General features: G+C 38.4%; 2 protein-coding genes across 2 annotated transcripts in view; both read right to left on the reverse strand.

The window, feature by feature from the left end:
- LOC135224378 (glycoprotein-N-acetylgalactosamine 3-beta-galactosyltransferase 1-B-like) overlaps window positions 1-7,059 on the reverse strand; it is a 7,471-nt gene extending 412 nt beyond the window's left edge. Inside the window, exons 1-4 of the mRNA XM_064263335.1 lie at window positions 6,950-7,059; window positions 5,700-5,848; window positions 763-936; window positions 1-433 (exon numbers count right to left, since the gene is read on the reverse strand). The exon at window positions 1-433 is cut by the window's left edge and continues 412 nt beyond it. Of these exons, the coding sequence (XP_064119405.1) occupies window positions 365-433; window positions 763-936; window positions 5,700-5,848; window positions 6,950-6,983 (426 nt within the window). The 5' untranslated portion in view covers window positions 6,984-7,059 and the 3' untranslated portion in view covers window positions 1-364. The remainder of the gene's footprint in view (window positions 434-762; window positions 937-5,699; window positions 5,849-6,949) is intronic.
- A 386-nt stretch (window positions 7,060-7,445) lies between these two features.
- LOC135224747 (glycoprotein-N-acetylgalactosamine 3-beta-galactosyltransferase 1-like) overlaps window positions 7,446-20,000 on the reverse strand; it is a 16,694-nt gene continuing 4,139 nt past the window's right edge. The window contains exons 3-5 of the mRNA XM_064264072.1: window positions 12,116-12,277; window positions 9,218-9,359; window positions 7,446-7,668 (exon numbers count right to left, since the gene is read on the reverse strand). Coding sequence (XP_064120142.1) covers window positions 7,446-7,668; window positions 9,218-9,359; window positions 12,116-12,277 — 527 coding nt within the window. The remainder of the gene's footprint in view (window positions 7,669-9,217; window positions 9,360-12,115; window positions 12,278-20,000) is intronic.

Below are 20,000 nucleotides of genomic sequence, written 5' to 3' on the forward strand. Positions count from 1 at the left end.
TTCGTGACAAGAGAACAACGTACTTTGCCTCTCAGGATGCAAATAGGAATAATGAAGGTAATGAGTCTCTTGTTTTACTTCGTCTCACTTTTCCAATATGTCCATCTCAGATCATTTAACACTGCTACTAAAGCCAGTGCTACGACTGCAATAGCTTACAATACAAATAATGGATACTGAAGTTAAAGACAATAATAAAGATACTTTAAACATTCTTGTATCATGATTTATCATAGAAATATATACTTTCGTCATCATCGGGGTCGTTGCTTTTATCATCATTAATATCAAACACTTAACAGGAGAACAGACACAGCACTTTACTGATAAAGATGGAATCAGAAAGTGTTTTCACGAATTCATTTCATGAGCTTCTTTCCTCTCTCTTACTTCGACTCTCGTTCACCTCCGCTCTCTGGAACCGCTTCAGGACCTGAGGAAGGAAGGTCGGTACTGGCTCAACAAAACAACAGAACGTTCGGTCAGCCTTTTTCGACTTCGAAATAGTAGTTTCTGTTTTGAATTAATTTTCTTTTATAGGCAGCCTACTCGTAAAACCGTTTTTCTTATCAGTGTCATTGATTTTGCTATTAAAAGTATGGCCTTGAATGTCACAACTGCAAGTTGATTTTTCTGTCGATAAGATGAGGTTAAGAACTCCAAGTAATTTTTAAAAGATACTGCTTTAAACAATATCCAAGATGATAGATACCGACGTATAAACCTAGATCATTTATTCCCCTGTTATGTTTATCCTCTTACCTGCACGGGAATACCACTGATATCAGGTGGGAGAGGCGCTATCTGAGGTCCCTTGAATCTGCCACTGACGCCAAAGAGCTGTAGTCTGTAGATGAAAAACTCGAGGGTGTAGAGATCAGACTCATCTTTCAGGTTGTGGAAAGATACTGCCGTTTCTGATAGGCTGTCGATTCCCTAAAAGAAACAAACCCCATATGAATGCCCGATTTACTGTCTGTTTGATCTGGTGGTATTTATTCGACAGGTTCATATAATTATTATTATTGTTAGTAATAATGAATATCAACTAACATTCCTGAATAATATTTCTAAAACCTAGGCCAGTAATACACACACACACACACAGAAACACACATACACACCCCCCATATATATATATATATACATATATATATACATACACACATACATACATATATATATATATATATATATATATATATATATATATATATATATAGATATATATATATAGTGGAACCTCGACATACGAAAGTCACAACTTACGAAAAATTCAAGTTACGAAAGCAAACACGAAGATTTTTTGCCTCTGCATACAAAAATAATTCAGGTTACAAAAGCGTGTTACTGTAAAGTCCCGAGATTCGTCCGGACCGCCGAGAACAATTTTAAAACTCACATGCCGCCAACTGAGTAGACTCACCACCATCCTCCCGCTCTCCCATTGGTTCCTGATGCTAGTCACCGCCATAAGATCCTGCTCTCCTATTGGTCAGCACCTACCCCATCATGCTCTACGTAAAGGCATCGTTCGTCCACTCCGTAGGAGCATCGTTATCGTACGCACGCGGAATTCGTTCGTTCACATATATGATTTCGTTTGTTAACGTAAATTCGTGTTAGTGATTTCGCTTTATACGTTATCGTGTAGTGTGAGAACTTAATTAGTACATAACTTAATTACGTATAGTCATGGGTCCCAAGAAAGTTGCTGAAGTTCACGGAAAGAAGAGGATGCTTTCTATGGAGACAAAGATGGAGATAATCAAGAAGTATGAGGCTGGCATGCAGTTGAGTGTGATTGCTAAGGAATACGGCCCGAAATCTGTCGACGATAGGCACCATCCTTAAGCAGAAGGAAGCCATCAAATCAGCTACACCTTCCAAGGGCATGACTATTTTGTCCAACAAGAGGAGCCACATGCATGATGAGATGGAGAGGCTGCTTCCTGTATGGATATAAGACAAAGAAATTGCTGGCGATACGATAACCGAGACGGCAATCTGCCACAAGGCCAGCGCCATTTTCGGCAATTTGATTGCCCAGGCCTAAGATGACGGAGGAGAAGGGACATCAACGCCAACCCCAGACTTCAAGGCTTCTCATGGGTGGTTCGAAAAATTTCGTAAACGGACTGTCATCCATTCGGTGGTGTGGCATGGGGAGGCTGCCAGCTTGGACACAAAAGCGGCTGAAGCCTTTATTAAGACGTTCGACGAGATGACGATCAACGAAGGCTACAGTTCTCAGCAAGTCTTCAACTGTGACGAGACTGGCCTTTTTTGGAAAAAAAATGCCTTGTCGGACGTACATCACGGAGGAAGAGAAGAAGCTACCCGGGCATAAGCCTATGGAAGACAGGCTTATGCTCACACTTTGTTTGAACGCCAGTGGGGATTGTAAGGTGAAGCCCCTACTTGTTTATCATTTGGAGACTCCTCAAGCCTTCAAGGCCCACAAAGTGCTAAAGGAGAAGCTTCCAGTGATGTGGAGGGCTAATGTGAAAGCCTGGTTAACGAGACTTTTGTTCACCGAGTGGGTAAATCTGTGTTTCGGCCCAACAGTAAAGAAATTCTTGGAAGAGAAGCAGCTCCCTCTGAAATGTCTGCTGTTGTTGGACAATGCCCCTGCTCACCCTCCTGGCCTCGAGGAAGATATCCTAGCGGAGAATTCTTTTATCAAGGTTGTTTATTACCGCCTAACACCACCCCTCTCCTCCAGCCCATGGACCAGCAAGTGATATTGAACTTCAAGAAGCTGTATACGAAACATCTTTTCAAGAGATGTTTCGATGTCATCGATACAACAAACCTCACCTTGTGTGAATTTTGGAAGGAGCATTTCAATATCGTCATATGCATCCGACTCATCGATCAAGCTTGGCAGGAGGTTTCGAGGCGAACCTTGAATTCTTCGTGAAGTAAACTCTGGCCTGATGTCGTATCCGCCTGAGACTTCGAGGGATTCAACGTGGGTGAAGCTGATGCAGATTCAGAAACAGTTGACGATCCTGAAACTGTTTCGCAACCAGATCTTGACGAGATCGTTGCACTCGGCAAGTCCATAGGGCTGGTCGTCGAGGACGACATCAATGACCTTCTCGAGGAGCACCAAGAGGAGTTTACGACGGATGACCTGAACGAGTTGGAGGCCATGCAACATAACGTCGTTCCAGAAGAGTTCTCTAGCAGCGGCAAGGAGGAGGAGGAGGACCCAATGACAACGGCAGAAATTAAGGATGCTCTAGCTGCTTTTCATAAAGGGCAATCATTTGTAGAAAAGAGACACCCCGAAAAGGCTTACACAGGTCGTATGCTTGCACAGTTCGATGACGTTTGCCTGAGTCGTTTCAGGAACATTGTCAAAAGCAGGCAGAAGCAATCTTCCTTGGATAGTTATTTTTTAAAGAGGCCTTTGGTAGGAGTAAGCAAATAGGAAGATCCAAGTGATACGAAAAAACAGAACGTTGAAAGTGGTGAAGAAATTGAAATTTTGTAAAAAACGTAAAGTATAAAAAAGTAAAAAAAAAATGTAAAAATCAAAAAAAGAAAAAAGAAAGAAATTTAATTTTAAGTTTTTTGTAAAGTTAAGTGTTAATGTTTTCTGCCATTTGTTAATGTGTTTCGTAAAGTTTACTGTTAATGTTTTCTGCCATTTTTTAATGTGTTTCGTAGAATAAGTGTTCATGTTTTCTGTCATTTGTTCTCCTCCTCTGTCGCCACTTTCGGAGATAGCCTCACTCGAAAGGTAAGGTTCCACATTTTACTACATAGGTATGTACATACAGTATTTCTTGTACCATGTATACTAATACACTTTATTTACAGGTATGTAGTACATATTAGTAGTATATATGTAGTTTAAGTTAGGTATTGAATGGTCCATATTGATGTATTTCATTGTTTATTGGTCAATTTAGCTTTATTATAAAATTTACTGGGGTGTTTTTGTAGGGCTTGGAACGAATTAGGCAATTTACATGTAAAATTTAGTTCAAGATACGAAAAAATCAGGTTACGAAGGCCGCTTCGGAACGGATTAATTTCGTATTCTAAGGTACTACTGTATTAGGATTCTCCAAAAAGGAACGATTCAAGTATGCACCTTTAGCAAGCTAAGCCTTTTGAACACTAAAATCTCAAGATAATATAAAATAGCAAAATGCTGTGCTGTAAAGGAGTATATGAAGTTGAAGGTTATAATTCTAAGTGTTTTTACTATCCCACTCAAAACTGAGACCACGGGCATAAGTTCTTGCTTTGAGCACACTATTTCTCAATTTCACTAGACATATGGGAATGAACAAGTTGTGTGGATAGTGAATGCCAAGACAGCTGATGCCAGAACAGAATCTGACTGTAGTGTAAACTTCCTGAGCACTTTTGACTCTTTTCAAGTTGACTTGTACAATTTGCACCGTGCGTTATGTCTTAGGATGAAGCATAAGTTACCACTTGAAACATAGATTCAGAGCGGGTGAGGCAACCACAGCGGTTCTTCATCTCCGAAAACTTCAATCAGGTGGCGTCTGTGTTTGGGATTCAGTAGGTGGTATTCAAGACAGACTTCTTCAATTAAGACAGACTGCTTCAAAAAGGATCAGATCATCACCACCGGGGAGAATTACTAATGGGACCTGTTGAGGAAAGTAATAGAGAGGTCCTGCAGAGGAGAGGGACGAGCAGAGAGCCTCTTGTCCAGGACAACAGCCTCGTTCTCACTGAGCATGTGGCAATGGCCGAAGTGGCCAAATTTGGCTATGAATTGTTGCCTCCTTCCCTTTCGCAACAACTTCACATCATCTGACCTCCATCTGCTTCATCAAACGAGGTTCTACCGTGGTCACCATTTTGGAATCTTGGGAAAATACCTCTGCTATATTAGAGTTCCTGAAGGCTTAGCTTGCATCCACATTACAGTAAAACATCATAAACACATGTCAGCAACCTATTGCATACAATATCCCAAACAGGTTGAAAACAAGTCAACAGCTGTAAGTGAAAAAAGAATCTTTGGTATATGCTGGATAATAGTATGAAGTACCTTTAGAACTACTGATAAGTCACTTACTTGTATTCAGCCTGTCTGTGATGCATGTACGTTAAGCTCCAGACTTGTGTTAACAGGCAGTCCCCGGCTTACGACAGTGGTTCCATTCTTGTGACACGTCGTAAGCCGACAATCATAAAAAATCCTATGAAAACGATACTTTTAATGCTTTGGGTGCATTAAAAGCTATGTAAACTGCATTTTATTGCATTTTTCAAAAAAAAAACTTTAAAATATTGATTATTTTGCATTTTTGGAGTCATATTTCTTCCGTGAGATCGGCGTTGTAAGCGTCGTAACCCTGGAACATGCGTTGTAAACCTGGAAATACTCGTAATTTCTGATGAATATAACTGAAAAACGTTGTAACCTCGGAACGTCGTAAGCCAGGGACTGCCTTATGTTTTACTGCTGTGTGGATACACCCTTATCACGCAACCTTTTTTAAATCTTTTAAAACAGGATAACTCTGCTTGATCATCACGCTTAAGTTCGGAAAACTGCTGGAAAAGATGCAAACAGTATCTTAATTTATTAAAGCTACTCTTCCAAGGCCATATACATTCTTCCATGTATAAGCATAATGAAAAGTGTTAAGAGATCTCTCCTACATGATAACGGTTGCTTGACCTTATCTGAAACTAACCTTACCATAAGTGTAAATCATCGTATTTGGGTACCATTTCTCCCATATCCCTTTTATGTAATCCACTGGGGGTTTCTGGTGAAACCTGTGCTTGCCCAATTCATCCCTGGTATCTCCTAAAAGTATTCCTGACTTAGTAAGACACTTTCCTGGAAAAAAATAGGTCATTGTTAAACGAATAAGAAAGCTCAGCCACACCGCTGAATCACATTTATAGCAGATCCTTGAATAAACGACATAAAGGATTTGTTTTTAAATCAGGGTCGAGAACTGGATCGAGGTAAAGTTGAAGAATTTGAACTGTTGGTGGGAAGTGGTCAAAAGGAAGGGCTGAAGGTGTGGACAGTAGAAAGTCCTGAAACTGGGGACCAGCGGGACTTTGCAAACTGGAGTCTCCGGAGCGTATCGAAACAACCTCCAAAGGGGACACAAAGTTTAAAAAATGAGTTATCTTAGATCTGTATAGTGAGAAAATATGTCATATATTTACTGAGTATGAACAACCATACAACGGAGTCAAACATGGGTAGACTATTTACTTTATCACTACCTACTTTTGTACTGTTGACGTCGATGGCTGGAGGTACAGCAATTTGTACCTTTACTACCAAGAATTGCTAAAAGATGCTGATTTAGCTGTTTTGAGAACTAAAGACGCCAAGAAAGAATTTATTAAAACATTACCTCAGTTTTATAAAAACAATTTTGTAACTTACAATATTTAAAAAGCAATTTTGAGCTAAAGTGAGTGTGGATTGGAGAGAGATAGAGATAGAGAGTGGCTAGTTTTGTCACGCTGAACAATGTTTGGAACATCTTTCTCAAGAGCTGGAAAGTTAAGTATCAAAATTTCTTGAATTATCTAACCGATTTTAACGCAAACTTTCACTTATTTCAAAAGTCCTCTAAAGCTGGTGTTGCTATATATAGTAGTATTTCACCCTTTCTCTCTCTCTCTCTCTCTCTCTCTCTCTCTCTCTCTCTCTCTCTCTCTGGTGTGGGGATTCAATAGTTATGATATCTTAAATTATTTCAAATGAATAAGAACCACTTATGAAAACAGGCTGAAAGGTATGCAGCCTACACCATCGGGAATACCAGACGTTGCTATCCTGGTTCATTCTATTGTTATTTTTTATGGGAGAGGATGAAATCTTATCAAAATATTCAGAGAAATGTACACTTTAAGTAACTTGAATTATGCTCAGGAAGTCACAAGAAAGTAAGGAGGATTGAGGAACTGTCCTTACCTAACGTCACGTCTTCTCCTCCGTGGTGACCCATCGGGCAAAGTGAGTTATTGTGATAAGTTACGTTGCCATAGATCCTCAGAGTTTCCCTGCTTAGAACGTAGCCAGCACCTTCATAAGGGGATTGAAGGATAAATGAAGTAATGAAGACAAATCAGTTTAAACATTTACACATACAAGCAAAAGCAACAAGTAAGTCAGCAGAGTTGTGGCAGCCGATCTCCTAATTAACTGATATGATTCATTGTCTAGAAAGTCGCTTAGATAACTGTTTGGAGTTCAGTGAAAATGATTTTCCTTTCTCGGTTAATCACGTCAAGAGGTAGTATATCTATTGGAAATGAAGTTTTCTTCGCGAAATAGTTTATTCATGGGATGTAGATTCAATTGTACCAACTGTATTAAACGCAAGACTTTTTTTTTTGCGCCATCACGTAATTTTCTTATTTAGACAAAAATTTTTAAGTGGTTAGTTAGTGTTTGTTGCGTGCCGTCCTTATGGAAAGGAGATAGTTGTAAGAATTCTTTCTGCATAATAATGTTCAGTTGCAGACAGAAAACGGAGATTTAGAGTAATAGAAAATTGGAACCATGCCTTACCTCCAATTAAGTAACTCTTGGCTTTGTTCCCATCCACGAGTGCCCGTTCACCTAAGCCAATAGGAAATTCTGGGTCATAAGGTGTCAAAACGTACCTCAGGTTTTCCATGATGGCATAACTGAAAACAAAATGTTTCCATTTATTCTGTTACCAAATCAGAAATTAAAGAGTTATGTGACTTGAAACCAAATCCTTGCAAATAGGATATAAAGAGGGTATGAGAAAGAGAGAGAAAGACTTACACATACAACAGTAAAAAGGCAAGTTCTTTCTGTCTGTTTGTTCGTTATGCACGCCCAGGCTATGAAAGGTAGAGCTGCCAAATTTTTACCATAGACTCCCCTCTTCCTCAGGAAGGTTTTAGTCAAAATCCGAAATTCGAGTGCCATTTCTAAGGGAGCCTTGAACCCTCTTTTTCATACCCCCTTATTTTTTACAACTTTCGGAGTTAACAGCAAACTCTTCGGGTTTTTCACAACTTCTTTGACCTGACAGCATCCCAAATGATTACTTATTCTGAAAGTGACTGCATAATCCGCCCTGTAGGGGTTGTCATCACGGACGGCATGCCCCTTTTTATCCCGAGCAACGCCGGGTACGGCAGCTAAAATATGTATATATATATATATATATATATATATATATACATATATATATATATAGACTTAAAGGACCTCATTCAAACTGGATGGTATCTAGTGGAGTTATTTACTCAAAAAAATTACAAGCCTTCAAGGACAACCAGTTCTCATTGCTAATGAGGATGGTTGTTGAAAGCTTGTCACGTTTTTGAATACCATCCAATTTGAATGAGGTCCTTTTAGTAAATGTACTATTGAACAGAACAAAATAATTATGTAATAAGTGAATAGATATACTATGTATGCTCAAAGTAAAAGAAACGAAATAGTGGGTTGTTTTGCAATTAGGAAACCCAAGTGATGCGCCCAGAGCGGTGTTTACCTTCAGATAGGGGCGGCACAGATAGTGCCAGGGAAATTAGCTCGAGCCTTCTCACTATCAAATGAATCAAGCACTCCAAGTCTCTCGCCCGCGACGGGAATGACACCTCATTGTCACCATAAATCAGTTTAGTGTCAAAATCAATCAGATTAGCCTCATCTCACTTGACTAGTACAGCTATACAACGTACCTGGTGTGGCACTATAGTAGATTCACATCAACTGTGCATTTCATGTCTAGGCCAGTCCCTTACAACGCTCCTGATTGGCTGTTGATAAGCCTATGACAGGGCTGGAAACTCTGTCTCTCTCGAAAGTTCACATGGATAGGATCTATGTTCCACCTCTCCTGGGGGATACGTCTTTCAAAAGTATCCCACAGGAGAGGTGGAAATACATCCTGCCTATATGAATTCTCGAGAGTGACTGAGAGTTTTCAGCCCTGTCATAGGCTTATCAACAGCCAATCACGAGTCGTAAGCGACTAGCTTGGACATATATATATATATATATATATAATAATATATATATATAATATATATATATATATATATATACATATATAATATATATATATATATATATATATATATATATATATGTATATATATTGTAATACTTAAATACTTTCTGTACTTTATGTTTAACATAGATCATCATAAAATTCTCTTAATCCAAAATTTTATCCTGCAAGAATTGACTTACGTATCATCATCAGCTTTGTAGAACCAGTCAAAGTCATTGAGGTAATAATCGTACAAATACTTGAGAGCCTCCCGCGTCTTCCCCCACAAATAATACCTGTCTTCTCTGACACCACTCAGCTTCACTGATTCCAGTTTCTCATCTGCAGGCGACAAAGCTCCTCGTTAGTAGTGTGCAAAGCTATTTTGTTATTATTATTATTGGTAAAGAAAAGAAATGCACAGTGATTTCATTGTGAACACACACACACACATTACAAGCAATAATTACTTGTAATGGTACAAGGACTTTATGGACACCTAGTATGTATATATATATATATATATATATATATATATATATATATATATATATATATATATATAGTGTCACAAACGTTATATTTTGGCATTTGCTTTCTTTTCTTTCCCTTCCCTCTAATAATTTAGACGTTTGGAAGTAACATAGAATTTCCGAAAACAGTTTAGAAAGTAAAGTTGTTTTGGAAGAAACGTACCTTTTGTCCACATCATGAAGATCCCCAAAGGTCTGTGACATGTCCCATATGTAATTTTCAGAATAATAAAAGGACGGACTGCCTAGAAGGACATTTTAGGATTTCCCCTTCCTACTTAATGCGGAAGCCAAGCCGGTTAACCTTTTCCGCCCCCTTACAGAAGAATGCCCAAGGTCATTAGCAGCCAGTCATTATGGAGTGGCCTTTTATTCTTTTGCTGCTCTCAAATCCCAAGCAAACGCTTTGTAGTCCTTTTATGTCTTATGGCGTACTGGCCCTCGTGTGACTTCTATTCCAGATACCTGATAAGGTTGAAGCATCCCGATGGGACCCCTACCAATAGGCCAGCTATATACAGTCACATCAAGAAGACAATGACTCTATTGTTCCTCGTCTGGCATACAGAGGGCCACCACTACCATATAGAGTAGTAGCAGGAGTTCGAGTCAAGGAGAGAGGAACCGCTGTTGGACGAGCATATCGTATGGTTGACGCTCCTCTTGTGTCAATAGAAATGTTGCTGATCATTAGTCCATCCACATAAGCACCTGCTACCTGCCGTTACCTGAGGACTTGACGAGAAGTCCGTACCTCGATGCCCTTCGATGCTGCACCTTTGGAAAGGAAGGGCATGCATACCATTACTGATGATCCTCTGCGTCTGCATTGACTTCATGGAGCCATGTTGCATGTTTGTGGTGTGATACCAGGTTGCTTCATATGTTTTCCCAGAGTCTTGTGCTTGGTTCGGCTTCGGGAATTTCCTGGAAGTTATCTTCACCTCTCAGTTGGCTGTATAGTCTTTTTTGGTTGGTTCTGAATAGTTTGTTCTGTTGTTATCCTTTATTCCTGTTCACGTACCGTTGGATCTTGGGTGCTTTGGCTCTAAGTCTCTGTTTTATATCTTCTGTTGTGTTGCTTAGTTCCTTCTCCTATACTTTGTATTTCTTGTTCAATTCTTCCCTTGTTTTCTTGCTTCTTGGCCTCTTTTCTGCCATTCCTTTCAGTTTACTCAAGTCAGATCTCATCACCATGATTTGTTTTTTCCAGGCGCCTTTTCCAAGGCGGTTGCTGTTTTGGTATCCGCTGGGTTGGTGGTTGTATCCCCATGATTTCTACTACTAGTCTTGTGTATTCATCTCCTTATTTCATTAACTTCACTTATTATTAGTGTTACTATTATTCTTGATATCATTATTAATTATCTTAAAGGAGAGGAAAAAGCAAGCGAATGTTATACATAGTTGCAACTTCTTCTTGTAAAGCTAACCGTAGATATTTGTTTATAAGTTTGGTATGTGACTTTGATAAAGTTCAAGAAGTTGAACAGATAAAGGAATCGAATTAAAAGGAAAAGAGGGAAAGCAATGCTAAGAAAGTTTAGTTTTCTTACCCACAGTTACGGAAGACTTACTTTCTTTTATATATTCTTATCACTTAACGGAGTCAATGGGGAGAAGAAAAGCTGCCTTTGAAAAAATAAATATTCTCTAAGAATAGGATACTTTTGAACTAAATCTTGTATTATCTTTAGTTGCTAATGCATCAGCATCTCCATTAATATGGGCTGCACCAAGCGTCTATAATTCAGAGGGTATTTTAATCAACAAGTTATGAAGAATCCTAAAGTTGACATGAAAAACTTTGGCGTTGTAACGTCGATGATCAATGTTGTCGAAATCAATATTTCAAGTGATATTTAAACGTTTATAGATATGCGATTTTGTCAGACAAAGTAAATATATTAAGATTTAAATAAGGCGTAGTATGAAACATAAAATTTTTTCTAAGAATTTTAATGAAGAATTGCCGGCAATTCCTACCCAACTAAAGCTTTTAAAGGTTTGACTGGGACGGGGGACAGACTGGGTTAGTCACCTAGTGTAACCACACTAACAGGAATTGCGTGAGATTCAAGTGAAAATTTTAAAACAATAGAACAAAAATGGTCTTCTGATGATATCTCTCCCCCTCTCTCTCGTTTCCTTTTTTATAACCTTCCATTCCTTGTTCTTATCATTCCACTTCTTGTTTTTGTTTGTTGACATGGTGTTTTTACGTTGCATGGAACCAGTGGTTATTCAGCGACGGGACCAACGGCTTTAGGTGACTTCCGAACCACGTCGAGAGTGAACTTCATCACCAGAAATACAATCTCTAACCCCTCAGTGGAATGCCCGAGAATTGAACTCGCGGCCACTGAGGTAGCAGGCCAAGACCATACTGATCACGCCACTGAGGAGCATTTCTTGGTTTTACCATTCCATAACTTGCTTTTACCATTCCTTATCCAGGAAAGGGCATCAGTTTGTTTATGGGTCTGCTTGTTGCAAGAGCGAGGGCTCACTTTGGCATAAGACCAACACCTGTTAACAGCAACCAAAGTACAAGACTTGACTTACCTAACTTGTCACCGAAGAAGATGAGTTTGTCGCACCGCTTACCCCAAGTATCCTTGACAGCTATGGCGTTTAAGTTGTGTTTGGGGGTTGTCATGACCCAACATAAGATAGAGGTTTTGTTATTTCTCTCATCTGAGTTCGTTTTGATTGATGAGGTGTTGTCTGTAAGCAAAAGAGTTACTTTAGATACCTTAGTGTCATTATGCAACACAGATGATTACTCATATTCAAACACATATGGTGAACACCCGGAGGGACTTACTATATTATATATATATATATATATATATATATATATATATATATCTATCTATATATATATAGATATATATATATATAATTATATAATACTTATATATCTAGATATACACATATATATATATCTATATCTATCTATATATATAGATATATATATATATATATATATATATATATATATATATATATATATATATCTATATAGTATAATATAATATATATATATATAGATATAGATATATATATAGATATATATATAGATATATATCTATATCATCTATATATATATATATATATTATATATATATATATATATATAGATATAGATATATAGATATATATATATATATATATATATCTATATATATATATATAGTATATATATATATATATATATATATATATCGTATATATATATATATATATATATATATATATAGTATAGATATAGGGATATATATATATATATATATATATATATATAGATATATATATATATATATATATATAGTATATATATATATATCTATATATATATATATATATATATATATATATATATATATATATATATAGATATGATCTATACTATATATATATATATATATATATATATATATGTGTGTGTGTGTGTGTGTGTGTGTATGTATGCCATCTGGGGGCTCGCCATACGAAACGAAACACGACCCCCTGTAGAACATTGGATTTCCCCAGAGAACACAAATCGATGACTGAAGGCTGAATCAGTGATTTTTATGTATTTTCAGGAACTACAGTATTTTATTTGGGAAATAAAAATCAACCAGGAATGTAAAACATGTCAAGCTTTTGAGTCATATGTTGGACAAAGAATTATTAGGTCATTTTTCAGGTGTGAGAAAACACAACTGATCATTGAATTATGGTCTAATATCTGCACTGCTTTTCACTCATGGAAACCAATGTCTTGTCAGAACTCTGTGATAATAAGTCAGTTAGTAGTTGACCATATCGCTGTCTACACTCGCATCCTAAACTGGTAACCACCAAGATGACCCAACCCACCAGCTCTCCCAATAACTAGGCTACACTGCTGCTGCATCTCTTCAGCTGCCCACTTTCACGACACAACCCAGGTGTCTGGTTCTGTAAGGCAGAGATGGTCTTCAGGTCAAAAAAAATCACGTCATTGTCACGAAAAGCTGATGTCGTCCTCGAATTCCTACCCGACGATGTCTCCGAACAAATAGCAGGCTGGTTAGTCAAGAATTTGAAGGCACAACTAAGGTCATCCTAGAGCTAGAAGATTCCTAGATAATGTAGGAATGGCAATAGGAGATCAACGGCCCTCATACGTCTACAAGTAACTCCGACGTCTAATAACAACCCCTGCCACAGACAGACAACCAGAGACATTTCTGGACTTAGTGTGAGAAGCTTTCCTGGAGAAGTTGTTGTTACAATTCCCAACACATCTACCATGCCCCTCAAGGAATTTCTCAGAATTGTAGATGCGATTCATCTGTCCCAAAACTACAAGAGGGAAAACAAACAACTGTCAAATCAGACAATACAGCCCGACAATCACCATAAACAGAGGATCAAAAAAGAAGAACGACCAAAGAGCCTTTGCTTCTTCCACTTATTCTATGTGGAGTTATCCAAAGTGTCAAAATAAAGTAAAAAAAAAAATAACGAAGTTAGCTCTGGAATTAAGACGTAGAGAAACTGCAACCAAGGGACAGCAAATAAGTAGGTATGTTTACTTAAAGCAGCAGAATTAAATTAGGAAACCTTATTATCAGAAAGTAACGTGACAATTATCTCAAATCAGAATAGGTTCCCGCAAGACTGACAGAAATTCTTTTTTTGTTAAAAGGTTTCTATAAAATAAAAAAAAACTGACGCGGATTTATGTTACTCTTACAGCAAGGTTTTACAAGAGCATTGTATGAAATATGTCACGATGCAGAAGAAAAGTATTTTGGCTTCAAAACCTCTACCATATTACTTTGCAGTTGTGTCTGTCTGTAATGGGAAAAATATTCCTTTAATTATTAGTGATTTATTTAGGAATTGATTCATCATCATCCTCTAATATCTTTGCACAACTGTTGTAAGAGTGATTGGAACTGGGAAATGTTTTCGTTTTGTTGTGGAAACGAGTGTGGCAGTGTGGCCAGTCCCTTGTTTTGTTTTTCTCTCACTCTGAGTATGGTAGCGCTGCCCTGAATCTTTCGTCTGCATTTTGGTAACACAAACAGACACATGTAAGAATCACGAATGCTCTCGTGTGTCAGGACGTCATCCGGTCCACCCTTCATTCTGCCTATTTTACCAAATTGTTAATACAAATGATTATCTATCCCTTGCAGGAATCTAGTCCAGGAGTTCCGAAGACTAGGTAAATTAACCAAGTCCAGGAGACTAGGCCTGGGAGAAATTTAGCATGATGTACTGAGTAATAAAGAAACACGCTGAGTACCAGGAATTTTCTTCAATACCCCTAAAATGGAAATCAGCACTTCAATTGCCGCCCAGTGAGAAGACATCACCTGGCCTCATCAGTAGTAAGACCCATACACACAAGGAATATCATGTAATAGCAGGTAGGACAGGCCTACCCTAATTCCCAGGCAGCATAAACATCAGTCTTCATACCCACCGTGTCAACTATGACACAGTACCATTCTCCGACCCCTGTCTCCAGGCAAGTAGACTGACAACAGTGTATATGTATTCTAATGTTATTCTTATTCTCGTATCTTAATGTCATGGTGAGGGAAAAATCCGCCCGCGACATGTCATTGATAAGTAACACATTTTGTAGAGATTGCATAGACGGAAGGGATTGAAACGGTACAATTTACATAGCTATTACAACCTTAGTTACGTAGAGAACTACATTTTGTTATTCTATCGACAGGATTTCCTTCACTCGTAAGTCAGTGACTAGAAACCGGAACTTCCAGCAATTTAGGTGAACTTATTTGACCAGACAGCATGGTTGCATACTATATTCTCGACGTCTCTAGCAAAATGTTACACAAGTTTCCAACAAAGAAGTTTTTTCGTGAACTAAAATTCGTCCTTGGCATTGGATTGACAGCTTATCCAAGTAGATGATCCAAATAGATGATCTAGAGTTTTCAGAGTTCATGTCGCCCTCCAACCAAACCCCCGTCCCCGCCTCTCTCTCTCTCTCTCTCTCTCTCTCTCTCTCTCTCTCTCTCTCTCTCTCTCGTGTACTGCACTGCATTTTAACCAAAGGCCACAGGTGTGTTATCCTCTCTGTCTACTATACCACTTGTGACCTGGTGCTATTACCGTCGCACTTATTGTTTTTTTATCTTTTTTTACTGAAAGCTTCTATGTGATTAAATCTCTACCACGCCTGTTTCAATCCTCTCATTCTCTCCGTGTTCAGCAGCTAGGTGGAAAATTGTGTCTATGTAAAACGCAGAATATCATCTGATTTAGTTTGTACAATTATCCTTTAGCCTTTGTTTACAACGAGGATTGTTCCTAGCACAGTGGTAGGTACCTACCACTGTTCTGTTCAGAAATGTCTTATCTCAGATAACTGCTATGGACACAGGTGTTCCTGATCAGGTGTGGTTCCAGTTGCGTGAATCCAGGTAAAAATGTCACAGGAAAAAGAGTCGCAGTCATCTATGCTGACCGGTAATAAATATAGGCTGGCTGGTCAACAGCGGCGCATAAGTTGAATACCAATAGGTTTGCATGGCGTCAGTCAATAGGTGGGTAGTCTTGTTTCCACTGCTTATGATTAAAAATTCATAAATACCTTCAATCTATAAGATTGCATTTATCCAAATTTATCCTAGAAGAAGGCATTGTTTAAAGCCTGCTTCATATCCTATACTCGGTTATTTTCCATCTGTCCACCCGCCTGTAGTGTTTGCGTATGGTAGCACTGCGTCCCGGCTTTAGATAGTTACATTCAGCTTACATTCAACCATAATAGCAATATCCTATTTCGAATATTAACGGTGTAATTCGCATACAGTAAATTATTGAAACACATTTCAGTTGCAAATTTACACCCAGATATCCTTTTATTTACCTAAAACTTACACATAACGTAACTATCTAAAGCCCGGGACGCAGTGTTACCATACGCAAACACCACAGGCGGGTGGACAGATGAAAAAAAAAACAGAGTATAGTTTGTTTGTTTGTATGGTGTTTTTACGTTGTATGGAACCAGTGGTTATTCAGTAACGGGACCAAAGGCTTTACGTGACTTCCGAACCATGTCGAGAGTGAACTTTTATCACCAGAAATACACATCTCTGACTCCTCAATGGAATGCCCGAGAATCGAACTCGCGGCCACCGAGGTGGCAGGTGAAGACCATACCGATCACGCCAGTGAGGCGCTTATCCTAGTTTGTGGTTTATTGCCAAAATGTTTACAATTTTAAAGAAAGATAGTAAGTAGGCAAGAGCCGAAAAATTATAGAGTTATAACAGTGATCAATCGTTTGGTAAAATTATATGATACGGTTTTGTGCTCGTGACTTGAGAAATGGCTGAAACCATATAGGGAACAAGCAGATGCCCAGAGGGGTCGTGGCTAAAAAGAACAAAGGAAAATCTGTTTGCAGCAGTTGTTGATTTTGGTCAAGCCATCTAATACCCAGAGAAATGTTCTCCATGGTCATGAAGCGCTGGGGATGTGGGGCTGTGATGTTGGCGTGACTTGTGGCAGTATAATTATAGGTTAACGAACAGCATTATCGGAACATCTATTCTGACAACTTCAGCTGGAGCTCGTCAGGGCAGTTCCACCTCCCGCTTGCGTTTTATTTTGTACATAAATAGCCTCATTAAGCTTTTTAAAGAAAATTGTAATCCTGATGGCTCTTTTTGTCATGGCTGCATTCGCTAGTTTTGATGGATGATATAGTCATTCTTGCCACAAGCAGAATAAGCGTTGTAAATAAAAGTATCTTCAGTGAAACAATATTGCAATAATTACGGTGTGAAAATTAATCTAGCTAAAAATAAGTTTTTGTGTTATCAGAAGAGCAGAGCAGGATCAGGAAACAACGTAGTGGAGCTGCTGCTGATGGTTCCACATCGTTGTCGGTTATGGCTCATGCCCAGTGCAGGGTGAAACATGTCAATAAATTTGTTCCGCTTCTAAGTGAGAGGAGTGACATCCCATTTGTTGTCAAGAAGAGAATCCTTGATGCTGCTTTGAAGATCTACCATTCTGTACGGGCATGAATCTGCGCTGAACGCCGATCTGAGGCCTATAATAAAACTGTCTAACTAGGCGCTGAAAGTCCTACTTGATGTTAGAAAAACTACTCGTTATATAGAATTAGGGCATCCACCGTTGTTTGACATAATTCGGAGCTGGCAAAGAAAGTTCTTTGCTAAAATGCACTGCGAGCTGTCTGTGATGGTTGACGACCTTCTAATGTTAGTGATAAATACCGTATTGAATGAAAGGTATAGCAACCGAACATAATATCTCCATGGACTAATGCGAGAGCAGATGATGTCCAAGTTGCTGTGGAGACGCTGCAGCATAATACTTTGAATTCAGAATCAACCACACAGCTCTTCAGACTTTCATCTCACTCTCTGGCGGTGGAGGTCCATAGGTGGGGTAGGGGGGTAACGGCTGTCTACCGATGGAGGAGCCGTTTGTACGTGTGGTGCCATGTAGACAGCCGCACGTGATGAATGAGAACAGTGTGCAATAATACATTTAATGCTGTCGTCGTATGTGTGAGGAAAGTACTGACACCATGAAAAGGTGTTGTTCGGTATGTTGGATGTTGTGATTTTTTGTTTGTTTTGTTTTTTATTCTAGAGTATATTTAGTTTTATGCTTTGCAAGGAAAGTTGTGGTAGTTAAGGTTTTTAGTTTATTTAGCTGCATTTACAGTTTTATTTGTAAACTTAATATGCTGAAGATATTATACAACATAGTTTCATGTGTTCTAGTTTAGATGTTTCTTTTATTCTAAAGATTTATATGTGCATTTTGATGTACTTTTATTGGACCATATCCAAGAGCTTGTAATGTTAATAACTGTGTCTGCTGTGGTCAGTGAACTTCTATCTATTTATCTGTCTATCGTGACTGAGAATTCCTCAGACCACTGAGCTGATTAACAGCTCTCCTATTTACTTGGCTGCGAACCAATTGGTTACTTAGCAAGGGAACCTACAGCTTATTGTGGGATCCAACCCACATTATATCGAGAAATGAATTTCTTATCACCAGAAATAATTTCCTCTGGTTCCGCATTGGTGTCAGCAGGAGCGAACTCGGGCTACCAGATTAATAGGCGAGTACGCAACCCGCTATGACTTTCATTGACAAGTCTGCAGTTCTAGTGGTAATATCGTAAAAAATATATATAATATGATTTTTTTAGACACACTTTTATAAAAATGCACTAAAAAGTGAAAAAATAAATGTTTGAGGCGCCAGTATTTTCTTACAATTAATCATGTGTACAAAATTATAGCGTGGGCGTCAAATATGAAAGGAAATGTTACAAGAAAATAAATATATACCTTTATATTTTTTCAGCATTTCTTTCCATGTCTGTTGCCCACGCTTTTATTTTTATACACTTAGTTATCGTAAGAAAATCTTGGTGTGTCTCAAAATATTGATTTTTCCCTTTTCAGTTCATTTTTAATAAAAGCGCATTTAATTTTTCTATTTTGTATTTTATACTTTTTAGTTTTGAGAGAAACTGTAACCGATTTATGATTGTAGCTAACGAAATTGAAATCCTGTCGAGCCAAAGAAGGGTTGAAAAATCCGTAGAGTTATTAGGTTATTCTACCGAGTCAAAGAAGTTGTGAAAAATCTGAAGAGTTTCATGCAAATCCTGAGATACGAGGAAAGGCCATTGTAGGGTCACTAGAGGTCAATGCTGACCTACTGATCATGTAAGGTTGTATTGTCACCGGGGTTGGGTAACCATACAAAGTGTCAATTCCATCGGACGAGGGAAACAGGTCGAAAATTTAGTTACAATATTTGACCAAGACTAACAACCAAACAGACAAAAATGCAAGCTAAAAGAGTATCATTGAGCGAATATTCATCACCAGAAATCTGAGAGAATATAGGACCTTATCGGTAGTGATCATCAGGAAAAGATAAGTGAACTGATCAGCTGCAGCTCCCAATTGTGGTGGAGGATTGTAACCAGAATACCAGTAGTCCCTTTGGGTCATGTATCTGTACATTCTAAATGTCCTGACCCCTCACACTTAATAACTGTGAACCAAGTGGTCTCCCACTTACAGATTGCATCACCTGATGTTGGAGATGATTCACAAACGCTCCTGTGAAAACTCATCCTTTCGTTATATCACGCTGGGCAGAGTGGTTTCACCAGGGCCTTTGCTAACATGTACACATGTTTGCAGAGGAAAGTAAAGTCTTTTATGAATGATCACCTTAAGAAATGAACAGGAATTCCAGCATTATCCTTGAAAATTCTGTTCTATATTTCACGACCGACAAGAGCATTGATAAACTCTTGTCCTTCCTAGATGTTCCTGTACAATAAACAGAAAGTTCTTTCCTGCCCTTAGCCAACTACAAACCCATAAAGACTGGAAGAACGCTGAAGCAGTAGGTG

Source organism: Macrobrachium nipponense, chromosome 12 (genome assembly GCF_015104395.2).
Source record: "Macrobrachium nipponense isolate FS-2020 chromosome 12, ASM1510439v2, whole genome shotgun sequence".
Taxonomy (NCBI): Eukaryota; Metazoa; Arthropoda; class Malacostraca; order Decapoda; family Palaemonidae; genus Macrobrachium; species Macrobrachium nipponense.